This window comes from Eurosta solidaginis, chromosome 2 (assembly GCF_040869045.1).
Source record: "Eurosta solidaginis isolate ZX-2024a chromosome 2, ASM4086904v1, whole genome shotgun sequence".
NCBI classification, from domain to species: Eukaryota; Metazoa; Arthropoda; class Insecta; order Diptera; family Tephritidae; genus Eurosta; species Eurosta solidaginis.
This window is the reverse complement of record NC_090320.1, coordinates 209470117-209493921: the sequence shown is the minus strand read 5'-3', so window position 1 is coordinate 209493921 and position 23805 is coordinate 209470117. Positions and strand designations below refer to the sequence as shown.

At 36.5% G+C, this 23805-nt stretch overlaps 1 protein-coding gene across 2 annotated transcripts in view; it reads left to right on the top strand.

The window, feature by feature from the left end:
- The window catches only part of beat-IIIa (beaten path IIIa), a 267160-nt gene that overhangs the window by 21520 nt on the left and 221835 nt on the right, over positions 1 to 23805 (top strand). Inside the window, exon 2 of one of the 2 annotated variants that reach the window (XM_067769858.1) lies at positions 7740 to 8077. In XM_067769858.1, the coding sequence (XP_067625959.1) occupies positions 7855 to 8077 (223 nt within the window). In that variant the 5' untranslated portion in view covers positions 7740 to 7854. Of the gene's footprint in view, positions 1 to 7665; positions 8078 to 23805 lie in introns of those variants that run through there. The other variant, XM_067769859.1, reaches the window with a different exon arrangement.

Here is a 23805-nt window from a genome sequence, read left to right as displayed (position 1 = left end):
CAAGTTAAATTAGCATAATTCTGATTGCTTTACTTTATGTTGTTTCTATTATTGCTTTGCAAAGCTGCGTTTCGCATTCATAAATTTATGAATCACACAATTTACATTGTTAATGGGAGTTTTTATTGTTTTCCTAGTTGTCCCGGGCATCCTTCTTAGAGTGCTTATGTTTGCACATACATATTGACTTCATAAGGAGAGCAAACAGCTGACGAAGCACTTTTTATGTATATATATACATACATATATAGTTGAAGTCAAGCTGAACGGACGTGTTTTTTCTTAGCTCCGTGTTTGTATTGCTATTTATTTTTCTTTACAATGTCGCTCTTACGTACGAGGTGTGATTTATACTGTAAATCTATTGCCAAAGATAATGCATTAAGTTGCTCACTTTGCAAGGCCGTAGTTCATAGTTCATGCAAGAGCATTGATGTCAACATAAGAAATTTTATGAAAAGCAACAAAAATATAGTGTTCAATTGTGATAAATGTGTCAATAACAATTTGCATTCCATTGTTGCTGATTTGGTGATCGAGGTCAAAGACCTGAAGCAAAAGCTCTTAAATTCTGGTTGCTTACACTCTGCAATTAATTCTGCTGCAATTGTTAGTTCTCCTAGTGTGCCAAATACCAACAATGCTGAGGTGTTTTCGTTTTCTGCTGTGCCCTCTACTTCGCTTCATTCTGCTGCGCCAATGGATAGTACAGTGAAATTCAATGCTTGTGTAAACAATCATGAGCTTGCTAATTCCTACCAACAAATCGGTGCATAAATCGCGGTTTGATAATGCAGAAAATACGATCTCTCCATCTCTTACTAACTCAGCTTCGGATAATAATAATGCATGGGTGGTAGTGGAAAATAAGAGCAAAAATAAAAAGAAACAGAGGCAGCAAGAAAAACCACTGGTAGGAACTGGTGAGAGCGATGATTTGCTGGTTGCTGCCCGTTTTAAATATTTGCATTTAGCTTCATTTAAGCCTTCGGTTCAGCCGAAGAATATTATGGAGCATGTCGAAAAATATGCGCACGTTGGTAAGCAACATTTGTGCTGCCATAAGCTGGTAAAAAAAGAGATTGATACAAATTCTCTAAGATTTGTTAATTTCAAATTGGGTGTGGTTGAAACCGAATATAAAAAACTGATGAATCCAGAGATTTGGCCGGCGAATGTGTCTGTTCGTCCGTTCCATTTTTTTCAAAGAGAAGTGAAGCAACCACCTCGAACCTAATAGATCGAGGCAGTGCTTATGAGAAAATTAAGATTTATTACCAAAACACTTCTGGTCTTAGAAGTAAGACAAGTAATGTATGCATGATAAGCTCTCTTTTAGAATATGATGTGTTGGTTGTAACTGAGACATGGCTCAATTCAAATTTTTTCGGTGCAATTTGCATGCGTCATTTTGTGAATTGCGTGATAACGACTCCCTCCTCGATCAACTTTGTGTCCGTTTGTGTGGTTCCACTGGTTACCTCTATATTTGTGTTTCTTATATTCCGCCATTGAGTGATGAATGTGTCTACAAATCGCATATTGACAACATTCTCTCAATTCATCAAGACATTGGTAACAATCAATTATGCGTTCTTGGCGATTTCAATTTGAGCTCTGTTAACTGGAATTATCTTGATAACAATTCCTACTTAACTGCTGTAAATATTACAAGTGCTATTGAATCTTATGTCATAGATAACTTTTTAAGTATCGGCTTAACGCAAATTAATGATTTATGTAATAAGCTGCATCGCTTTCTGGATTTGATTTTCATAAGTAATGAATTGAATTTTGTGTTATCGCAGGCTGTAACTTGTATATCACCTGCTAATTTGCATCATATCCCGATCTTATTGGAAGTTAAATTTTTAGAATTTTTCAAATCGTCTACCTCTATGACCAAACTGTCATTTAATTTTGATCGTTGCAATTTTAATGCTTTTGATGCAGAGTTGAACAACATTGATTGGGACTCCACGTTTAAAAATAAAGAAGTTGCAACCTGCTTCAGTATCCTTAAGAGCTCTCTGGCAGCTTTGTATCATAAATATATCCCTGCTATTAAGAGTAAATTATATAAGTTTCCTTGGTACTCGGCAGAGCTTAAGCATCTGAAAAATTTGAGAAATAAGTTTTTCAAAAAGTACAAAGCCACAAAAAGAGCCAACTTTTTTGAGTTGCATGCTTATTACAATAAAAAATTTAATGATTTGAATAAACTTTTATATGACCATTATATTAATAACTTTGAGAAAAACATTAAGAATAATCCTAAAAAGTTCTGGGCTTATGTTAAATCGAAAAAAAATGTATCGAGTATTCCCAAAACAGTGTACTACAACAATGTCTCAGCCTCATCGATCAGTGAGGCTGCCAATCTATTTGCGAACTTCTTTTCATCGAACTTTGTATCAGATGAGGACTTGACTGTAAACGACCTAGATGCGTTACGTGTTAGCCTCAACGATAAACCGTGTTCTTCTATTGATTTTGGATCTTTGGTATTATCTGAAGTGGATGTCATCGAAGGTTTAAAGAGTGTCAAAGACTCTTCGCATACCGATGTTGACGGGCTTTCCATGAAACTTTTGAAAAATTGTACCTCGCTGGTAAAACTTCTCATGCTTATTTTTAATCTGTCCCTAGCTTCAGGGGTTTTCATTGATGATTGGAAAAGCACTTCTATTACCCCTATTTTTAAAAGTGGAAATAAAAATGATATTTTAAATTATAGGCCTATATCCAAGTTGTCGTCTGTTACCAAGCTATTTGAATGCATTGTAAAAGAGAAACTTTATTTTCATGTGAAACATATAATTTGCGCAAATCAGCATGGATTTGTGGCAGCACGCCCGACAGTTACCAATCTTTCAGTCTTTACTGAGGATTGCCATTCGTGCTTTCGTAATGGTCTTCAGCTTGATACGATTTATACTGATTTTTCTAAGGCGTTTGACAAAATTTCTCACGTAATCCTCATTGAGAAACTTACATTCCTGAGTTTGCATTCCAGTATCCTCAAATGGATAAAATCTTATTTACATAACAGGAGTTGCATGGTTGCTATAGATGGGGCATTCTCGGATCCATTCATTGCTACATCTGGTGTACCTCAAGGTAGCATATTAGGTCCTTTATTATTCATCTTGTTTATTAATGATGTTTCTTTTTGTTTTAACTCGTCTAGATTTCTCTTATATGCCGATGATCTTAAAATATATTCTGAAATAAGTGACTCGCGTGATTCATCGGCGCTTCAAAGTGAACTTAATAAATTTTTAGATTATTGCACCTTGAACAGGCTTTATATAAATATTAACAAGTGTTTCAAAGTAACTTACTCTAAAATGGTCAAGCCTTTGGATACTTGCTACTGATTGGCGGACTCTTGCCTTTCTGAGGTTAATGAAATTAAAGATCTTGGCATGTATTTTGATAGCAAACTAAATTTTACTACTCATTTAAACTACATAATTACAAATTCTTTTGGAACACTTGCCTTTTGTGAAACGCCACTCTTCTAATTTTTCAGACCCATATACCTATAAGCTTTTGTACTCGGCTTTTGTCCGTTCTAAAATGGAATACGCAGCTGTCATTTGGAGACCATACCATTCAGTCCACATAAATCGTCTGGAGAAATTCCAAAAGTGCTTTGTTCGTTTTGCTTTACGCTCTCTTAACTTTACTGAACCGATTCCGTCGTACGTTGCTCGTTGTCAATTAATTAGTTTGGTATCGTTATCCGATAGGAGAACGCTATTATCGGTTACATTTATTATGGATCTTGTTTCTGGCAGGATAGATTGTCCTTCCTTACTTCAGCTAGTTAACTTTAATGTGCCCTGCAGAAATTTACGAAATTTTGTTGGTTTTCGTGTTGGACTTAACAGAACAATCTATGCTGCTAACGCTCCCTTGAATAGAATTATGTCTGATTACAACTATTTCTCAAATTTTCTGGATTTAGATTTTACGTATACCAAATCGGTTATACAGTTCAAACTAAAAACCTATTTCTTAAGTAATACTTAATTTACATTAGTTGTACTATATTCTTAAATGTCTGCTGTATAATAGACATACAAGTAAATAAATAAATAAATATTTATTCGCCATTTTGCATTAAGGCTGCATTATTTATGGATATTTATGGTCATTTTCACGAACTGAACTTGGCTGAGTTAAGCCATTTTTTTTATTTATTACTGTTTAATAACAAGACCCAGCTACTTAAGTCACAAATTATTTTCCCTATAATTTTATTAATTTTTTACTTTCCGACGATAGTGTAGCTGTGATTTCTAATTTTAACTATCACTGTTTCTTTTAGCAGCAACAAAAATAAAATTTGTTGCGCCTTTTGATGAGTTTAAGAAGTGCAAACAAAATTTTTCACTTTTCATGAAAATAAAGTGCTATACGAGGTGTGTTCAGAAAATAACTGGAATTGTCGTTTTTTGAAAATGATATATATTTATTTATTTACAATATTATTATACACTTATGCCAGCGCTTCTTCCAATTCTCGAAGCACTTCTCAAACTCGATCTTTGGGATAGCCTTCAGCTCTTTTAGCTATGCGCTTTTAATGTCATCTATGCTTGTAAAACAACGGTCCTTTTGGAAATATGAAAAAGACACACGGAGCCACGTCTGGCGAATATGGAGGCTGGGGCATCGTTACAGTATTGTTTTTGGCAACTACAAGTTTCACCGTGTGATTCGCGGTTCGAATCTCGGTGAAACCTTTGATAACATTACGAGATAGCCTGATGATGAATCCGTTGGCGGTTTTCGAAATCGTACCGTCGCAATATGCCAGTTAATATTTCTTTCTTTCTGTTCAGTTTCTCTCACAAAAACATAATAATTGAACATTCAATTGTTATAAGCCGGTGTTAAGCTCATGTATTCTTCATAATAAGTATAAATTGAACACATCATTAAAACAAACAAACATAAGTATTGTTTTTGGCCAAAAGTTCACGAACAAGCAATGAAGTACGAGCAGGCGCATTATCGTGGTGCGAAATTCATGAATTGTTTTGCCACACTTTGACCGCACTTGTCGAGCCATTTTCGGTCTTGGCGATCCAGAATGTCTCCACTGTTTTACTCATTGCAGACTCACCGTAGGTCTTTGTTAATATTTCGAACACTTTGTTACACTTTATTTCATTCTTTAGGTAAAATTTGATACAAATCCCTTGATCCATTTTTTTTTAACACACAAAAATCGCCGACCTCATAAAAACACGTCTAACCTTAGCAGTGTGGTACAATTTATCAGATCATCACCGTTAATTGGCGCTTAACCGCCTAGGCGATTTTGGTCATTTCGGAACAAGTCACGCTGCTATTCCTGTTGGAAGCACCAAGGGAGGTCAAGTCTTCCTCCAACTACCTACCTCAACTCAGATGAAGTCTCCCGCATCCGCTGCTTTCAAACTGTGGTGTAGACTTATTTTCATAACATGACTTAGCCAGCGAAACCTTTGTGGTTTTACTCACTTCACTACCGTCATATCTGAGTTAAGGTCATACAGCTTGTTAATATACCTCCTTGGATACTTGCCCTTGGCAGCACGGTGAGGATCATAAATTATTCGGAGAACTTTTCCTCGAACACTCCTAAAGCCATCTCATCTTCTCTCGACACCGTCAATTATTCAGAGCCATATATCAGGACAGGTATGCTGAGCGACTTCTAGAGCGTGATTTTTGTTCGTCGAGTAAAACAACTTGTAGGCAAGAGTTATTCTTCGTTTTGTTCCTAAGCTGACATTGTTTTTGCTGGTTACCAAAATGATGAAATCCTTCACAGTCTCGAATTTATACCCATCAAAAGTGACGTGGCTGCCAAGATTCCGATTCTTTCTTGGATGAGGATTACAGTATCCACTCGAGTTTGTTCATGCCATTTAACATCAAACCATCAGTATTCGCCAATAATTGTACGCTCACGGTTTAGTTTTAGTGCATCGTGAAAATCTGGTCCATAGTAGGCTTACTTAGTCTGAAGCCGCGTTGATAAGATCCAATCAGTTTGTTGACTATGGGCTTCAGTTTTTCGCACAGTATGATACTAAGCCGGCTGATTCTGGCATAAATGGCGTGGTTTGCGTGATCGACTTTCTTGTGAATTGAGCAGAGTACAGTTAAGCTCCAATCTGGAGGCGTGCGTTCATCCGAAAATATTTTGCATAAAATTTGATGTATGCTCTTTACTAACTCTTCGGCTCCCTGTTTAAATTTTTCGGCGTTTTTGTTTTTAAGGCGAGATATTGCCACTTTCATTTCGTCATGGTTAGGTGCCGGAACGTGTTTTCCGTCATTGGCGATTGGAGTAACGCGCTCGTCTTCAACCTAGATAGCTGGCAATGAGGAAAGGAGTTCCTTCCATAACCTTAACACACTGTCTATGTCAGTTGTAAGGTCGCCATTATCGTTCCTGCAGTAATCTACTCCGGTCTTGAAATATTTCGTCATCCGCCGGATATTTCGGTAAAAGTTTGGGTATTATTCCTATCAGCCAGGATCTTAAGCTCCTCCCATTCACGCCGTTCTGCCTCATGTTGTCTTCTTATATATATGCGCTTTCTTCCTTGTTCATGTGAGGATCCAATATACAGCGCGTTCTCGCGCCCGTACGCAGCGTCCTTCTTTTCTGAGGCAGCGTTACTGGAATATGTTACTGGATGTGACCATATTTCGAGTAGAAATCAATTAATCCGATAAAAGCTGCAAATTTCACCAGATGCTTTCGTATTTTTTTTTTTGTAAATCGTATAGATAGGTCGTATATCTCGATTGTTCGGATAAGGAGCGTTTCGTATTTCTTCACCAATTTTAACAGCTAGAAGCTTCACGTTTCACCAAATGCTTGCGCATTATTGCTCAGCCCCATTCATGAAAGCACAGCTGAAGACAGTCCCGTCTCAACTTGTTTTTTGGTGATTTCGCCGCTGCCTTACAACGCTTCGAACCACAGTTTCAAATTGCAAGTAGCATTCACTTCGCTTTAGACTAAGGAATAAGGAATACAATGCATTTTCGTCCAAATAAAAAAAATTCTCATAAATAAAATAAATGTTTGCATTTACCATTAGTCATTGTAGCTTTACATACAAACAAACAACAGCAACAAAGTTCCATAAATACAAGTAATACAAAATATAATCATTTAATTCTCCAGTGATTAATTAATTGTATATTTTTATTGCTTCACTATTTTAGTGCTCCCTGTAACTATGAAAGTAGCATACAAATTTTATAACTACTGTCCTACTTTTTTTTTTTGCCCTTTTGCTTTTTCCCTCTGGCTCCACGCATTTCAAGCCACGCCACTTATTATGTCATGCCATAATTAAATATTCGTACAATTTTTTTTTTTTTTTTTGTACAAAGTGATTATTAATAACAAATGTGAGCAACAACTTCATAGAAGCACTTAAGTACATATGTATACACACACACACACAAATAGGTACTTATACAGTCTAAAGCACACACATACATACATACATAATATACTTAAGTGCACATTTGCCAAAGGACATCATCGAGTTAAATTAATTGTTGCTTCTCGACAAGCAAATGCGCTATAGCACTAATTTGTTCACAAATTTTTTATTGTTTTATAATGGACACAAGTGTATATGTGCGAGTGTAAGTGCACAAAACCGTCATTATATTTATATATATATTCACAAACGTGAATACATTATGAGTAGGCAAGTATGCCACATGAATATGAGTATAAACATTGTACATACACGCATGTTACTACAATATTGAACTGCGTAAGGGAGTAAGCGTTTGCGGTGTAGCAAAAGAGCGACAGGAAACATGAGTTGTGAACAACATTATCAGTATAAACGGCATCAAAATCATCATCATTATAAGCATCACCACTGGCAACAACAATATCACACAGAATTTCATCAATATTATAGCCAAAATCTGCAACATCAACAAGAACAAGAACAACAAGAACCGTATTTTTATTCACATCAGCCACATCATCAATATCAGCTATGGTTTATTATCTCTGTGATATTGTTATTAATCGGTGAGTAAAAATTGATTTTTTTATTTGTTTACGAAAAAGTTTAAAATAGCTGTATTTCGTTGCTAACCAGTACAATTAAAACACTAGCTAGCTTACCGAATTGCATGGAAAGCAACAATAAAAAGTAATCGAGTTGAGTTGGCTAAGCGCTTTCAGTTGAAACCGCTTAGGTAATTGTCGACTTGATTGATAGTGTTGTATAGTGTTGCATATTCAAAAATAGGGCACTATTGTGAACGAGCGAATGAAATGAACATACGAATGTGCAGATAAACAAAAATAACAAAATAACAGCGTGGCGGCAGGGTGACATACATACAAACAAACACACGCATTTCATGTATTTTGTTTTTGTAATTCTCTGGTTGAGTGTCTAAAACATACTGCGCTAGAAGTAGAAATCTCATAGCAGCGAAAAAAAGTAACAATTAGCTGATAAACATCCACCATCTGTATGGTTTTGGCATAATGAAACTGTTTAACTAGTTGAAGCGTTTTCTTCAAGCTCGCTTGAAAAAAAATACACCTAATATCGATTACAAAAGTGAGAGAATAAATTATTATAATATGTATTATGTGATAGCAGTAAATATGTACAAAAGAATGCTCTAGAGAAGTAAGCCTGTACCCAGCTGTACAAGGTTTGACAATTAAGTACAGGGAATTTGTCAATAAAAAACAAGAAATAGAAATTTGAGAAAAAATTCTACTATCGACCTTCACAATACATTGTTACCCTTTAACGCTACACAATGATCCCAAAGTTTCTCGCATGATGAGCAGCTCCCTTGGTAGTCCTCTGAAGTTAGCCTGTTTAGCACCATAATACGTCACCATGATAAGTTCCTTTGACATCCTTGGGAAGTTTGGTTACAGGAACGTATTCACGATGAATGATGCCGTGGATATTGCAAAAAACAATCAACATTGCCTTCAGATATGATTTTGATGGCCGCTTGTCACTCTTTTTCACCCACTGTTGACTTTGTTTTCGCATCTCAGAGTCATACTCAAATACCCAAGTCATATCTCAAGTGACTAACCAGCCAAATGACTAACCAGCCAGAAAATTGGAATCTGAATCCACCCTGACAAATGACAGAGGCTGACCCAGATAGAGCACACATTGTCACAACAGAGTTGTGGGTTCTACGGGAAATATAGAAAAATTAAAAGAATTTAATTCATCGATGATTCTTGTCATACGCTGCGAATAGTAAGAGCAAAATTGAATGTTCTGGAAGTCAAGAGAGTACCAATTCGCCCTTTTCCTACTTCTTGTTTATTTTTTCATATTCCCCCTAGTCATTTTCTTTATTTCCTTCTTTTCTGCATATTTTCAATCTATAAAATTATTTGGTATACTATACCATCTTTCCCGCCTTTACCTATACCACAATAGCCGGCCTAGAGTGTTATCACATTATATCAAAATAATAAACTTAACACAAATTAGTAAAAAAACACTGCATATATAATTCACAAACGAAAAATTTTCTCTGAATACTCCGATTAACAAATGTAATTTCAAATTCTTTTAATTGCTGTAAAGAACGGTTTGCTGGTCTGAAAAAAGTCAATCGCACCCCCACGTACTTTAAATAAAGCTGACTCAAAATATCGCATGCAAAGAATGTGGAGCTTTTCGAATTGATTCCGGTTTTCACATTTAAAATTATCAAGAAAAGCTGTTGCACTATATTATCCGTCTATACCAAAATACCCGCAAGTATTCTATTTCCAAAAATGAAAATTTGGTATTAAATTAGTTAAATCAGTTTGATAAAAAAATAACCATTGTGACTAAAGCAAAAAAGCGAGACAAATACTGAACTGAATGACATTAAGCGCAAAAGCTTTCGACTCCAATTCAACACAATTAATTATCGCCCTTATATATATGTAAGTATCAGACCTGCAAAAAAAGAACAATTATCAGTACCTCAGTACTTCGAAAAATGAGTACAAGTATGAGTATCGAAGTGCTTGTACTTGAATTGTTGAAGTACAAGTAAAGTACTTGTAAGTACTTTTGAAGTACTTTGACAAGTATTGAACGGTTTTGAGGCGGATTAACTAATATTTTTTAACAATCAGCTCAACTACTGATCGAAACAGTATTTTTGTGATACTAAAAATTTTTGTAAATCGTTCGCTAATTTGGTCATTAATTTTGAACGTCTCATCACCTTCAGCGAAGTTCCTTTCAACATTTGTTGGACTGATTCCCTTTCCACTAGGATCATCTCTAGTTACACCTGTGTTAGAAGTAATGTCTCTCTTCGCTGAAACATTAGCTTTTTACAAAGAGAAGATAATATTGTAACAAAGTTAGTGAAATTCTGATTATTTTGCACCTTCTTACGTTCGAATCGCTAAATTGTTGAATAAATAACTCCAATATTCAGTATTGCAAACTGGTCTTTATTTAGATTACATTGGGAGCAGTAATTCACAATTATACTTCACAACCAATAGCGTATTTAAATCAAAACTGATTAGTTATTACTCAGCTTGCGCTGCTTTTATTCTCCCGGTTTCCTTGTTCACTCATTTCCCCTAAGGCCTAGTAATTTCGCGAACAGTTGTGGCTCATGCTTGGTTACCAGCTATATACGTGTATATTTGTAGTTTATAGCCATATGCGTGTGTATGTGTGAGTAACTACTTCGGCTGATGATGTGTGTGTGTGACATATCTATTCACTTCGAGCTGCTGTTTATGTGTGCATGTACATAAGTTTGGCTGCTTACTGTATTTGTTGTTGTTGATTATTTACTAACAGCTTAGTGATGTCAATATTCACCATAATATGTTATATGGTTATCTTCTTCCTTCGAAGAAAAAAATTGAAAAAAAATCAGTTTATGCAAAAACCTCATTTATTTAAATGAAGTGGCTAAAAAGTTGGAACACAAATAAATTTTACGATTTGAATCATACTTTAAGCAATCTGAAGAAAATTATGACGCCGTTTTTGCAGATTTTTTATGCCCTAGCATAAAGCTAAGATGGTTTAAAGCCTTTAAAGCTATTTTGTACTACATTGTCCACCGCAGATATATATAAACTTGTTTTCACTGAAGGAACTCGTCACGCAAGATCACACATGGAGATCGAATTTGGAAATCCCAGGCCGACCGATGCACAAGGAAATGATTTATTTTTTGACTTTAAAACTCGAGGTATTAATAACTTATTCTTTAAATTTGTATGCATTTATGAAAATGATATATTTTTTAACCCCCAGTTTTTAAAATTGATGAGCTACTCGAAGAAATAGGCCGTGATCCACCAGCACCTTTACGATCACCTAACTTTGACAAACTGCTTGAAGAAGAGTCTTACAGGTATCTTAGTGATACATCAAAAGATTTCAATATGCATCAAAAGTATCTCTTGTGAAGGACCTATCATTTAAAATAAATACGCCCTTAGCTTCCTCCGCCCCAGTAGAGCGTTTAAGTATTTTCTTTAGAAGTCATTCCTTGTAGTCCTAGAAGGCAATCAATGACGGACTTTTCGTTTGAAAAGCTAGTACTGAGAAAGCAAACACAAAACTATTTTAATATTTTTAGCTGTTGTACAATTTATACTTATTTAATATGTTGTTTTACTTCTTGTTGCTTTCTAATATGAATTTTACTCATATTCAATAAAAATTTTAAAACAGGTGTTGTACATTTTGATTTTCCATTTATGAATCAAACTGACATATTTTATCAGAAAAAGTACTTTCGTGGTAATTGCATCAAAATTTTTCTTTTTTTACAAAATTTTGCAAGGTAAAACAAAATGTATAAAGCAGTAAGCAAATTAAACTTCCACAGTTGTCCATATTGCAACCACAAGGAAACTTCTGCTCTTATCAGTCTAGTGTATTGCTTACCTCACAAAGCTCAAACAATAAGCAAATTATTCATGAGCTTAACTCCGACTTGTAATAATTTAATTTCAATTTTTATGTTTTCTAAGAGAAACTGAAAAGAAGGAAATATTTACTGGCATATTGCAATGGAACCATTCGCAAAACCGCCACCATAATCGTTATCAGGCAATTTTGAAATGTTATCAAAGGTTTCGCCGAGATTCTTAATCTTAAATATAATTATAAACTGAACACATCATTAAATAAACACACATAAATATGTAAAACTGAGCCCGAGTTTACAAAGCTTCTCATACGCAAGGAAGAAGAACTTTACAAAAACAAATCTACATGGCACACAAATTAATACAGAGACAAAAATGTCCCAATTGTGTTGTTAGTGTAGAAATGAGAAAAACTGAAATAAGCATGAAAACAAATACCAGCAGGACAACCTAGTGGTTAAGGCAACTGCAGTTACACCGTGTGATTCACGGTTCGAATCTCAATGAAACCTTTGATAACATTACAAATTTGCCTGATAATGATTACGTTGGCGGTTTTCGAAATGGTTCCATCGCAATATGCCTGTAAGTGTTTCTTTCTTTTCAGTGTCTCTTATAAAACATAATAATTGAAATTCAAATATTATAAACCCGTGTTAAGGTCGTGAATTCTTAAATATATGTATAAACTGAACACACCATTAAACAAGCAAACATAAATAAGGAAATAAAATAAAATAAATAAATGTAAGGCGCGGCAAACTCTGAAGAGATCTAAGGCCGAGCTTCTCTTCCAATTTGCGTCGTGCTCCTCTTGATTTTCCCTACAAATTGTCCGGACGGGACCTACATGTTTTATGCCGACTCCGAACGACATCTGCAAGGCAGATGAGTTAACACTGAGAGCTTTTCATGGCAGAAATATACCCTTAGCGCTTGCCAGACGTTGCCGAGGGTCGACCACGCTTAGAAAAATTGTCTTCTAATTGAAAAACATTATTTCTAAAAATGAATGTTGCCTTGCCCGGGGTGTGAACCCAGGGCATACGGTGTGGTAGGCGGAGCACGCTACCATCACACCACGGTGGCCACCACCGTGTTAGTTTTAGCAAATATATCCAGAAGAACAAAATTCATGCACCAATAAATACAAATACACACCTAAAAAATTAAGCCATATGTGCTAATAAAAATATATTTATATGGATGTGTAAACACAACGCTATTCTCGACAGTTGGTAAATAATTAATGTCAAAATAATTTAGTTACAATGATTTCGACAAAGCATACCAAAAAAAGTTTATTAAGTAAACAAAAGAAAAACAAGTAAGGAAGTCTAAGTTCGTGTGAAACCGAACTTTACATACTCAGCTGTACTCTTGAAATGCTGTGGTTTTTTTTTGTTGTGTGCTTAATAGTGTTACAAGGCTGCGCAATAATACATATACATATGGCTCTGTTCTGGCTAATTTTTCTTCGAGTTATGCCTCCCGAAACATAGAAAATTTCTTAGTCATAAAAGGGGCGGTGGCATTTTAAAATTGTAAGTTTTTCATATATATTTTTATAAATCCATTTGGGAAATGAAATACCATTGATATAAAGATTTTTTTGCAAAGGTATAGCTTATTTTATTCCTCCACGACCTTTTAAAAATCTTTTATATATAAGTGGGCGTGGTCCTTAATCGATTTCGTTAATTTTTCTTCAAAGCATTCCTTATAGTAAAGGCCCCTCTCTGCCGTATTTTGTTATGATAGGTTTAAAGATTTTTGAGATATGATTAATAATATTTGTAAAATTGATTTAACACAAGTGGGCGGTGCCACGTCCATTTTAAAATTTGTTTTCAAATTTTTATCAAGAGTCTCAATATCAGTCCACACGTCAAATTTCAACATTCTAGGTGTATTATTTATTAAATAATCAGGTTTTTTGTGTTTTCCAAAATGTTATACATATAAAAAGTGGGAGTGGTTATCATCCGATTTCGTTCAGTTTCAATACCAATCTATTCTAGGTAAGCTCGTGTACGAAATTTGGTGAAGATATCTCAATATTTACTCAAGTTGTCGTGTAAACGAACAGACGGACGGACGGACATGGCTCAATCAAATTTTTTTTCGATACTGATGATTTTGATATATGGGAGTCTATATCTTTCTCTATTCCTTAAACCTGTACAACCAACAGTTATCCAATCAAAGTTATAATACCCTGTGTACAAATACAGCTGGGTATAAAAAGAACAAACGAGCAATAGGATGAACGGAAAAGAAGATTAGGGGAGTAGGGAAATGATTAGCCAGCTTCAGCGCTGGGTGTAACCAAAATTTTTGGGAGAGAAACGTATGTATTGCCATGAGTATGGTATTGGGGTAAGATATTTTTTACTCAGTAAAAGGTTGACAGTGGGAGAAGTACATTGGCTAGACCGGTCTTTGTTCCAACAATTCTTACGATTTCAAATCGGCGAGCAAACAAGATATTCCTTTCGCCTAAATACTCAAAATATAAACTTTTATGAAAATCGTCTTACATTTGGTGTGCTCGCGCAAGCGACAAACTATGAAACTACGATGGACCGACTAAAATTTTGAATTCATTTAGTTTTGGTAAAGTGCAAATATTGTTCATGACACCTGAAAAGATAGTCTCTAAATATTTCAGCTTTATATTCTTATTTTTAGAGGTGCCTATTTCAGTTCAGTTTTTCCATATATGTAAGTCATAGACGGAATTTTCGACGAAATATTTTAGGCAATACTTCTATAACTTAAGCCATTTTCAAACGATTTGGTACTTTAAAAGCTTTTTATTTAAGAATTTTAAATGGAATATAGAAATAAAACTAAACTTATAAAACAAGCTCTGTTATATATGACAACAGGTAGACCAAACTATTAAATAACCTTTTGTATAGTATTCTCATATATTTTCGCTTGTGCGCACCCACCAAATGCTAGACGATTTTCACCAAGTTACTAAGTACAAGTACAAAGATTAGCAACGCATTTGATGGCCTTGCGTTAAAGGTCACCACAGCTTCTCAGAGGTCCCGGGCGCGCATCTGGCTACCCAAAATGCCAAAGCTGAAACTGGATGCACAAAAGATAATACAGTGTTCAAACCTCCGGAACTCGGACGTCCCGATCTACTACTGGGCTCTGATCAAGGTAGAGCAACAACAAAAAAATAGCCAGCCCGTGCTGCCGCTAATCAGCAACGGGTCCTTGAGGGCACTCGAGCGAAGGGAAAACCACCTGAAATTTGACCTGAGGGAGGCCAAAGTGAAGGGCTTCCCGGTTACAGTAGCACCAGACAATAACCTGGAGGAGATTGACGACGCCAACAAACTCCGGGGGGAGCTCAACCTGGCGGAGCTGGGTGAGGATGAGTCGTCAATCCTCGGAAGGTGAGCAGGCGAGTCTCAACCCAATGATCAGGGTGGCTCAAATTAACCTGCAGCACTCAAAATTCGCCTCGGATATCCTGCTGGTCCTCCTCAGGGACCATGGGTCTGGCGATCACAGGTTATGGGCCTAAAGACCCGAAACTATAACCTCTTTTACACATATGGAGAAGTTAACCGAAGGCTTGTATCCTCGTTAGGAATACTATTAATGCTTTTTTTTTTACCTAATTTCAGTAGTTACGACGTTGTTGTGGTCAAGGTCGAGTCAAGAAGCGGCCGAAGCATGACGGTCGCCTCGGCTTGTATGACCCACGATCGCCCCGGTCCTCCAGAGGAGGTCGCGTAGATGATAGCACAAACAACCAAGAAGGAGACGGTCGTGATGGGTTGCGACGCCAACGCAAGGCACGCGGTTTGGGAGAGCAGCGAGATAAACGACCGGGGTGAGTCTCTGTTTGAATTTGTATTAGCTAACAACCTTTACGTATATAACAAAGGCAGCTATCCCGCCTTTAGTTTTCCGAATACGGAGAACTACCCGGGGTGGGAGGAAGTCCTTGATATAACACTAACATCTGACTGCCGGGAGCTTACGGTTAGAAACTGGGAGGTGTCGAAAAAACTTTCCCCGTCGGATCACCGGTTAAACCTTTTGAATATAGACTGGGAGAAAGAAATAAATCAGCCGCACAGAAACCCTAAACGGACGTCCTGGAGCCTATTTTACTAGATAGTCGCTGATAGGCTCCATAGAAATAGGACGCCTATTCAATCTACAGACAGTCTTGATGACCGAGTCCGGCCTCTGAAGAAAAGTTTTCAGGTTACCTTTAAAGTCGCCTGTCCAATTTTGGGGAGCAGAAAGATCTTCCCACCGTGGTGGGACAAAAATTTCAGCGACCTTAGGTCAAAGCAGAGGAGGGTGTGCAACGACTGTCACTTCAGGAACGACTTCCAGGAGTACAGGACGGCTCTGAGGGAGTAAAAGAAAGCCATATAGACAGTAAAATCAAGCTCCTGGTGAGAACACTGCGAGTCTATTGGGTCCACGAAGGACTCAGCCAGGCTGGGAAAGATCCTTGCCGAGAGTCCTTCAAACAAGACATTTTTCAAGCGCACCGATGGAACATGGGCAGGATCGGCGGCTCTAAAAATCCTTGTAGATGCTCACTTCCCGGATGGATCGGGGAAGGGGGTATGCGATATAGAGACGGCCCATCAGGAAGTACCTGTTGGCCTCATATACAACCTTTTAGGGGAGAAGAAAATTGCTTGGGCAATAGATAGCTTCTCTCCATATAAATCACCGAGCGTGGATGGTATTCTACCTATTATGCTGCAGAAGACTCAGAAATCTTTGATTAAGGAACTAAAGGAGATCTTCGAGGCATGCATTCGTCTCAACTATAGTAGGGTATGCCTACTTCGACACTGGTTAGCACCCTACCCTAGCAGTAGCCAAGGGGAATATCTAAACCTTCTATTTGAAGAAAGCACAAACAAAGTGGAATAACACGACCACCTGTACAATATCAAAATCCATTTGGCCAAACTATAATGGAAATAGGACGAGATTTTTAGACAAGTTGGATGGTATCAAAACGGCTTTAAATAGCTACTTGGGCGACCAGGGTCGCAGCCATTTCACCTACCTCCCTACTGCTAATTTCTGTCACATTTTAACAGCTTTAAGCTTCAAATTTCTCCGAATGGTGCGTATATAGTATATATTGTTGTCTCAAAAATGTATAGAGATCGGTCGAATATATAGTGTATACACAATATAAGCAGATTGTGTAGATACGTAGCTCTTCGCCATTCCTGCCCCTCGTCAATAGCTAGAAGCTTCAAATTTCATAAATAGCTTACGCAAACGTCATATATAATTCAGATAAGCGATTCATTCCTCTCATGTAGGCAAAAAGAAACGCGAAACTTAGTGTGGGTATTACCGATCTATTTTTAAATTTATATTTATCGAAACTGTCGCTTATGTCCATCTATTCTCTATATACTAAACATCGTATATATCCGATTACTTGATATTACGTATGGGATAAGATTATTTCTCAGCGCCATTCATGAAAGGTGTACAATTTTCGGTACAGCCGAAGATCTTTACTTTCTTTTTTAACAAAGGCCGGTCTAATGAATGTATGATTACTTTTGATGAGTTTGAATTTGTCGCTTATATTAGCAGTCTTATAGTACAAAAAAATCGTTTATTCCATTTTATCTATTCATTATTTACATTTTTTTCTATTTGAGCCCTCATAGATCCTCATACACCCACACAATTAAATAATGGTATAAAATTTATAAAAACACATTTATGTTACCGAAAAATTCTAGCAATTTAGCTGATTAGATACTAAACCACTTACATACTTTTAAGGGCTCATTACTGATACTTAGCATATACTTGACTTGACTTGGCGTAAACTTGGCAACATAGCCACGATTATACTCCACTTAGCGCATACAATCTGGCATCATAATCAGGTTTGAAATTTATTTTTAAATAAATGTCAATTTGTCGGACAAAATGTCAAAATGAAATGGAAACAAACAAATGGCATCTCAAAATGTAAACGTCACTTAGAACTTACATAGAAAATCAAAATTCAACAGACTTCTAAGTCAAGTTAAGTGTTGCAAAGTTTTGAGTAATCAGTAACATGCAATGTTCATTTAACAGAACTGTAAGTGACAGTTCTCAAGTAAAGTCAAGTCTATGCTAAATATGAGTAATGTCAAAGAAATTAAAATTATAAGAAGGTTGAACACGTCGGTATAACAGTTTTTTTGGCGAGTTGAGTCCAGAAGAACAAATTAGTGGAGTTCACCACATGCCACACACTATTTTTCGTGTTTGCCAAATTCACCAAATGCAAGCCGCGGCGAGCATATTTTCGCCGCGTAAAATATGAGAAGTGTCAAAACACAAATAAAAAGAATGAATAAAAATGATATTGCCTAGAATCGTGTCTACTTTGTTACTCTTTCGGTAAAATGTATGCCGAAATTGGAGTGCTTTTCGGCAAAAAATCATATTCCTTGTTTACTTCTACCAATTGATTTTAACCGCGGCGGCCTTTAAATCCTTAGGTGTGAGGCAATTAACAAACTTTCATTCGTAATGTTTGATAATGGGAGAAATGTTAAAATACAAATAAATTGAATAAAAATCATCTTGTCTTGCCTACTTTGTTTCTCTTTCGGTACAATCTATGCCGAAATTGGGGTGCTTTTTAGCAAGCAATTATGGTACTTGTTTACTTCCACCAATTGATTTTAACCGTGCTGGCCTTAAATTCTTAGGTGTGTGTCGCTAATGTCGAATATGCAAACATTTTTCCTAACATCCATACCCGCCTTCTCCTCATCAATAAGCACAAAAGTCAAACCAGAGACAAAATTAGAGTTGGGTCGTTTCGTTCTGAACTTGTTCAATTGACCGGGTCTCTCAACTGAACAAGTGAACTAGATCTTCGATTTCGGTTCTATTTGTTCTTTTAGTTCTTACACAAAGCATTGCTGCATACACACCGCCATCTATACTTGTTGGCTTTTTTCGCGAGTGCAAGCAGCAGTGAACAAATTTGCTTGAAAAAAAAGAACAGATGAACAAAAAGAACAACTTGTTCGTTCATCAGAAAAAGAACGAAAGATTCGAATCTCTGAAATGAACGAAAAAGCACAACTCTAGACAAAATATTAAATTTTGATTTTGTGTCGATTCTTATTACCAACACATTCAAACATTTCGTCCGGCCGCGTACATATAGGCTAAAACTAACACAACATTAGATTTTGGCGAGGATATCTTACATTCCCGCCTACGTCATATGGTACATGGTTAAGTATTGCATTTCGCATCTCTAATGAATGCTGCTAAGTAAAAAGTACTATACAAACCAAAGAGGATAATAGAGCTATCTCCTTTGTACAACATATAAATATGTTTCCAAGTTAGAAATTATATATATGTCCCACGCATTCACTCACCATTCACCACTCACTAGATTGAAACTCATCCTTATAACTACCTGTTAGGCTATCGAAGTTCACAAGCTATTGTGGCACAGCTCGGTAGGCAAGTACATTGTTGTACGATTTCATGGGTTCGAAGCCCGCTCTAGTTGATCTTTTTTATTTTTTTTTTTTTTTTTTAGCTGAAATTATAAAAATGCCCATATAAATTAGCAAATGTCGCTAAAATATGCAAGCATTTTTCATAACTTCCATACCCGCCTTCGCGTCATCCACAAGCACAAACCAGAGACAAAATCTTAAATTTTGATTTTGTGTCGATTCTTCTTACCAACACATTCAAACATTTTGTACGGCTTCGTACATATAGGCCAAAACTAACACAATCTTAAATTTTTTGCCGAGGAAATCTTACATTCCCGCCAACGTCTCATTCAGAAAATCACAAACATAAGAGGAAGAACAAAAAATAGAAAGAAGTCAGACAAAATTTAAAATTTGATTCTTCCTACTAACCCATGCAAACTTTTCGTCTGGTCTCGTACGTTTAGGCCAAAACTAACACAATCTTAGGCGAGGAAAACTTCCATTCCCTCCTACTTCTCGTCTAAGCAAATTTCTTTAATTTATTTTGCCAGAGATTTTAAAGGGAAATTTCGACTTCACCAGGCGCTCATAAAAATTAGCGCGTATCCGTCAAAAATATGAAACGAATTTTTTGGTGTTCGTACGGACACATGTATGCATCTCCTTTTACGCAAAGAATTTTGCGCACGAGGGTGAGTATAGCCATCTCATATTTCGCACTTTAGAAATAGTAGAAAAAATCCTCTTTCGTTCCCGCCTTCATCTGATCTACAAACAAACAAATTAATTATTGATGCCACCAAAACATTTGCTTATTTATATGTTTTTGCACAGCTTTCAAATACAACTTATGCAACATAAATATAATATAAACACTTATTTTGGCAACTTTTAACAAAATTAAAACACAAAACTCACATTTTTTCCTTGTTTACATATCTTCTTCTTCCATATTTTTGTTTTGATACTTTCACTTCTTCCAATCACTTCACAATTTCTTTGTATCACTTTTAAACTACAATTTTAAGTTTTCTATCACTTCCCGCACATTAATTTATTGAAAAACACTTTAACACGTTATATTTCATTCAATTATTAAACATTTTTATCACTGAACCGAAAACAAGATTACGCGACCAACACTGCTTGACATCAAAACAAAACTTCACGAAAATCACGAAAATTCAATTATTATTCGTTTTCGCCGCGCGGTTCGAAAGACGAGCCAAAGAGTATGGTGAACTCCACTAACCTGCTCTTTCAGAAAATTTTTGTTTTCTCGCTGAATTTTGAAGCAGCGAGTTCAACCTTCTTATAATTTCAATTTCTTTGGTAATGTGCCCTTTAGACACAAAGTAATTGTGGAAGTAAATGTTATGGTTACGTATACGCCATGTCATTTCACAATGCATGTAGGGGAACAAAGATGATTTAGCAAACAAAAGCGAAATATACATCACTAAATATGTACGAGGTTTAAGCGCGGTTGTGCCAGTAGCTATTATATCCAGATGTGAGTTAATGTAGTATAAAGTGTCCATTTCTGATAAAAAGATAAATCAGCATACCAACACTAAACCGACAATCGTGCGTCCGTTTGTAGATATGTATATACTTTTAGTGATACCGTAAACGGTGTAGGCTGACCAACAGGACGCGTTAGTCGCGCTTGCGTTGTGCCTAAACCTTTTCCACATGGTACTTTCATCGGAGTGGGGGCTGTCCTCTTCCTCTGCTTCTGAAGGCGTGTTCCGATGAGAATACCTTCTTGGCCAGAGTCTCATCTTTCGTTCGCATATCATGGCCTAGCCAGCGAAGCCGCTATGTTTTTATTCGCTTGACTATGTTGATGTCTGCGTAAGGCTCGTATAGCTCATCATTAAACTTTCATCGGAACTCGCCGGAACGTGTAGAGGAATATAATGAATTCAAGACACCGGTGGCGTTTGAAAGTAATCGAGACGCTGGAAGGAGGAACACTTTTGTTATTGTCCACTTTAGTAAAACTGTAAAATTTTCTATCGATATAATCGAAATTACTTATTTCGCGCTCAAATATTTAAGCTCCTTGCAGCTTCTGTATCTACGACTTCTGTTACTCGAAAGCCATTTATCTTTACTTTGACAAGTCAACCTTTTGGATATCATAGAGTGTCCGCTCATTTCCCGATATTATGCGGCAACAATTTTTGATCAGAGTGTTTGCTGCCTTCAGTCCCAACAAAAGTATTGACAGTCGTTGCGGCATGCTTAGGCATTGTCATTCCTTCTGTTTGGTTCTGCGGTCTGATAGTTTTTGTATGTAAAAGCGTCGTTCATCACGGCGCCTTTGTGGAAGTGTCCTTGCCATTGTTTATGCGTATATATTCCATTCTTTAGATTCACAAAATCTTCAAGAAGACTTACCAAGCTGCTTCCTTCTGCTGCTGTGATCGTTTAACAGAAAACCAAGGTCAACGATTCACCTCAGCAACAAAAAGAACTTTCGGTTTGCAATAGAAAGGATTATTGTAAGCGATATACCATATATACGATAAGGATAGAAAACCATTCAAGTTGTTTTGGGAAAACTGGAACAGGCCAGATAAACACGGATTTATAACGATTTGAAAAGACATGTTTCTGAATTTCACTTTTTCATCAACTAACTTCTGGCGAGCTGAGTATTGAACTCGCAATCCTCAACATTCATACTTTATAAATTGGTCTCTAAGTGTTAACTTTGTGTCCCTTTTTCTCACCATTTAGGTAAATACTTATTCTATATGCTTTTTAATTCTAATTTTGTGGAATAATTATAGACGCGATCTTAGAGCTTGGTAACATTGGGTTTATAGCATTGCTTTTGTAAGAAGTACTTCCGCTGATTATTATTATATCAATTTATTATCTGTATTTAAATAGCGAGACATGCTCATATTGCTTTATACAATTGTCTTTGTTATTGATAATAGGGAAAAACTACAAAGTTTCTAAACGGTGATGGGTACTAGGACATGTTTCTCTATTTCACTTTGTCATTAGCTAGCTTCTCGGAAGCTGAGTATTGAACTCGAAATCTCCATCATTCATACTTTATACTAGTATAAAGGCAGATGCCTTTATTCACTCAGCCATATGAATGTCCCGTTGCTCGCTTTTCAATGGGACTCTAAGTGGTGTTTTTTGTTGCTATTTCTTGCATTCACCATTTGGGTACATACTTATTCTATATGATGTTTAATCCTAATTGTGTGGAATAATTATAGGCGCGCTCCAAAAGCTTAGTAACACCGGGTTTATAGCATTGCTTTTACAAGCAGTACTTCCGCTGTTCACTATTATTTGAATTTTATTATCTGTACAATTGTTTTTGTTATTGATATTATAGAAAAAAAAAATTGAGTTTTGTGCAGGTGAGGTTATCATATCCCGTGAGTTGACACAGTTGGGTATATAAGTTTGGAAATACGTATAAGCAGCAACAAGAAACAGCGGAATCAATGAGTATGCGGAAGCGTATTTGTAAATTGGTATAGTCTCACATAAAGATACCCATGCCAGTATATATTGATATAGACATAAATGGCTATATACCCAGCAGAAAAAATAGTTCTGAACGTATGCTCCTTGAATATATTCAAGTGGCCCACTTTTTCAGTACAAATCCCTTATCCATACACTAAAAAAATACACTTACTAAAAAGACGAATACATTTTATAAGAAAGTTTTCTTTAAATTGAAGAAAATTGCAATTAAATAGTGGCAGTTGCCGTTGTGTGGGGGGCAGCATATGCTGCTTATCACATCAGGGGTTCTGGGTTCAAACAGTTTTCTAACGCCCTCTCCACTTTAAAATGTTGTCCTCTAAGTTCCAACTATTAACTCGGGGTCTTCTTTTGGCAAACACTCTGAGCTTATTTCTGTCATGAAAAGCAAATGAAAATTCATCTGCTTAAAAGTGCCATTTGTAGCCGTTGTAAAACATATAGGTCCGGTCCGGCCTATATGCAGGGAAAACTAAGAGGAGCACATCACAAGTTAGATGTGAAGCTATCTTTAACCTCTTCGTTGATAGATCGCGCTGAGTACTCTTTCACTCATGTTTAGATCTATTACTTTTTTCTGTAACTTTTCTGGAGCCCTGAACCATATCTAAGTTCTACAAGCAACTGCATATTTAGGCCAGTCTCACTTACTTACTTAATTGGCGCTTAACCGTCTAAACGGTTATGGCCGTCCAACAAGGCGCGCCAGTCGCTCCTTCGCTTCGCAAACCGGCGCCAATTGGCCACACCAAGGGAGTTTAAATCGTTTTCCACCTGGTCCTTCCAACTGAGTGGGGGCCGCCTTCTACCTCTGCTTCCATAGGCGGGTTC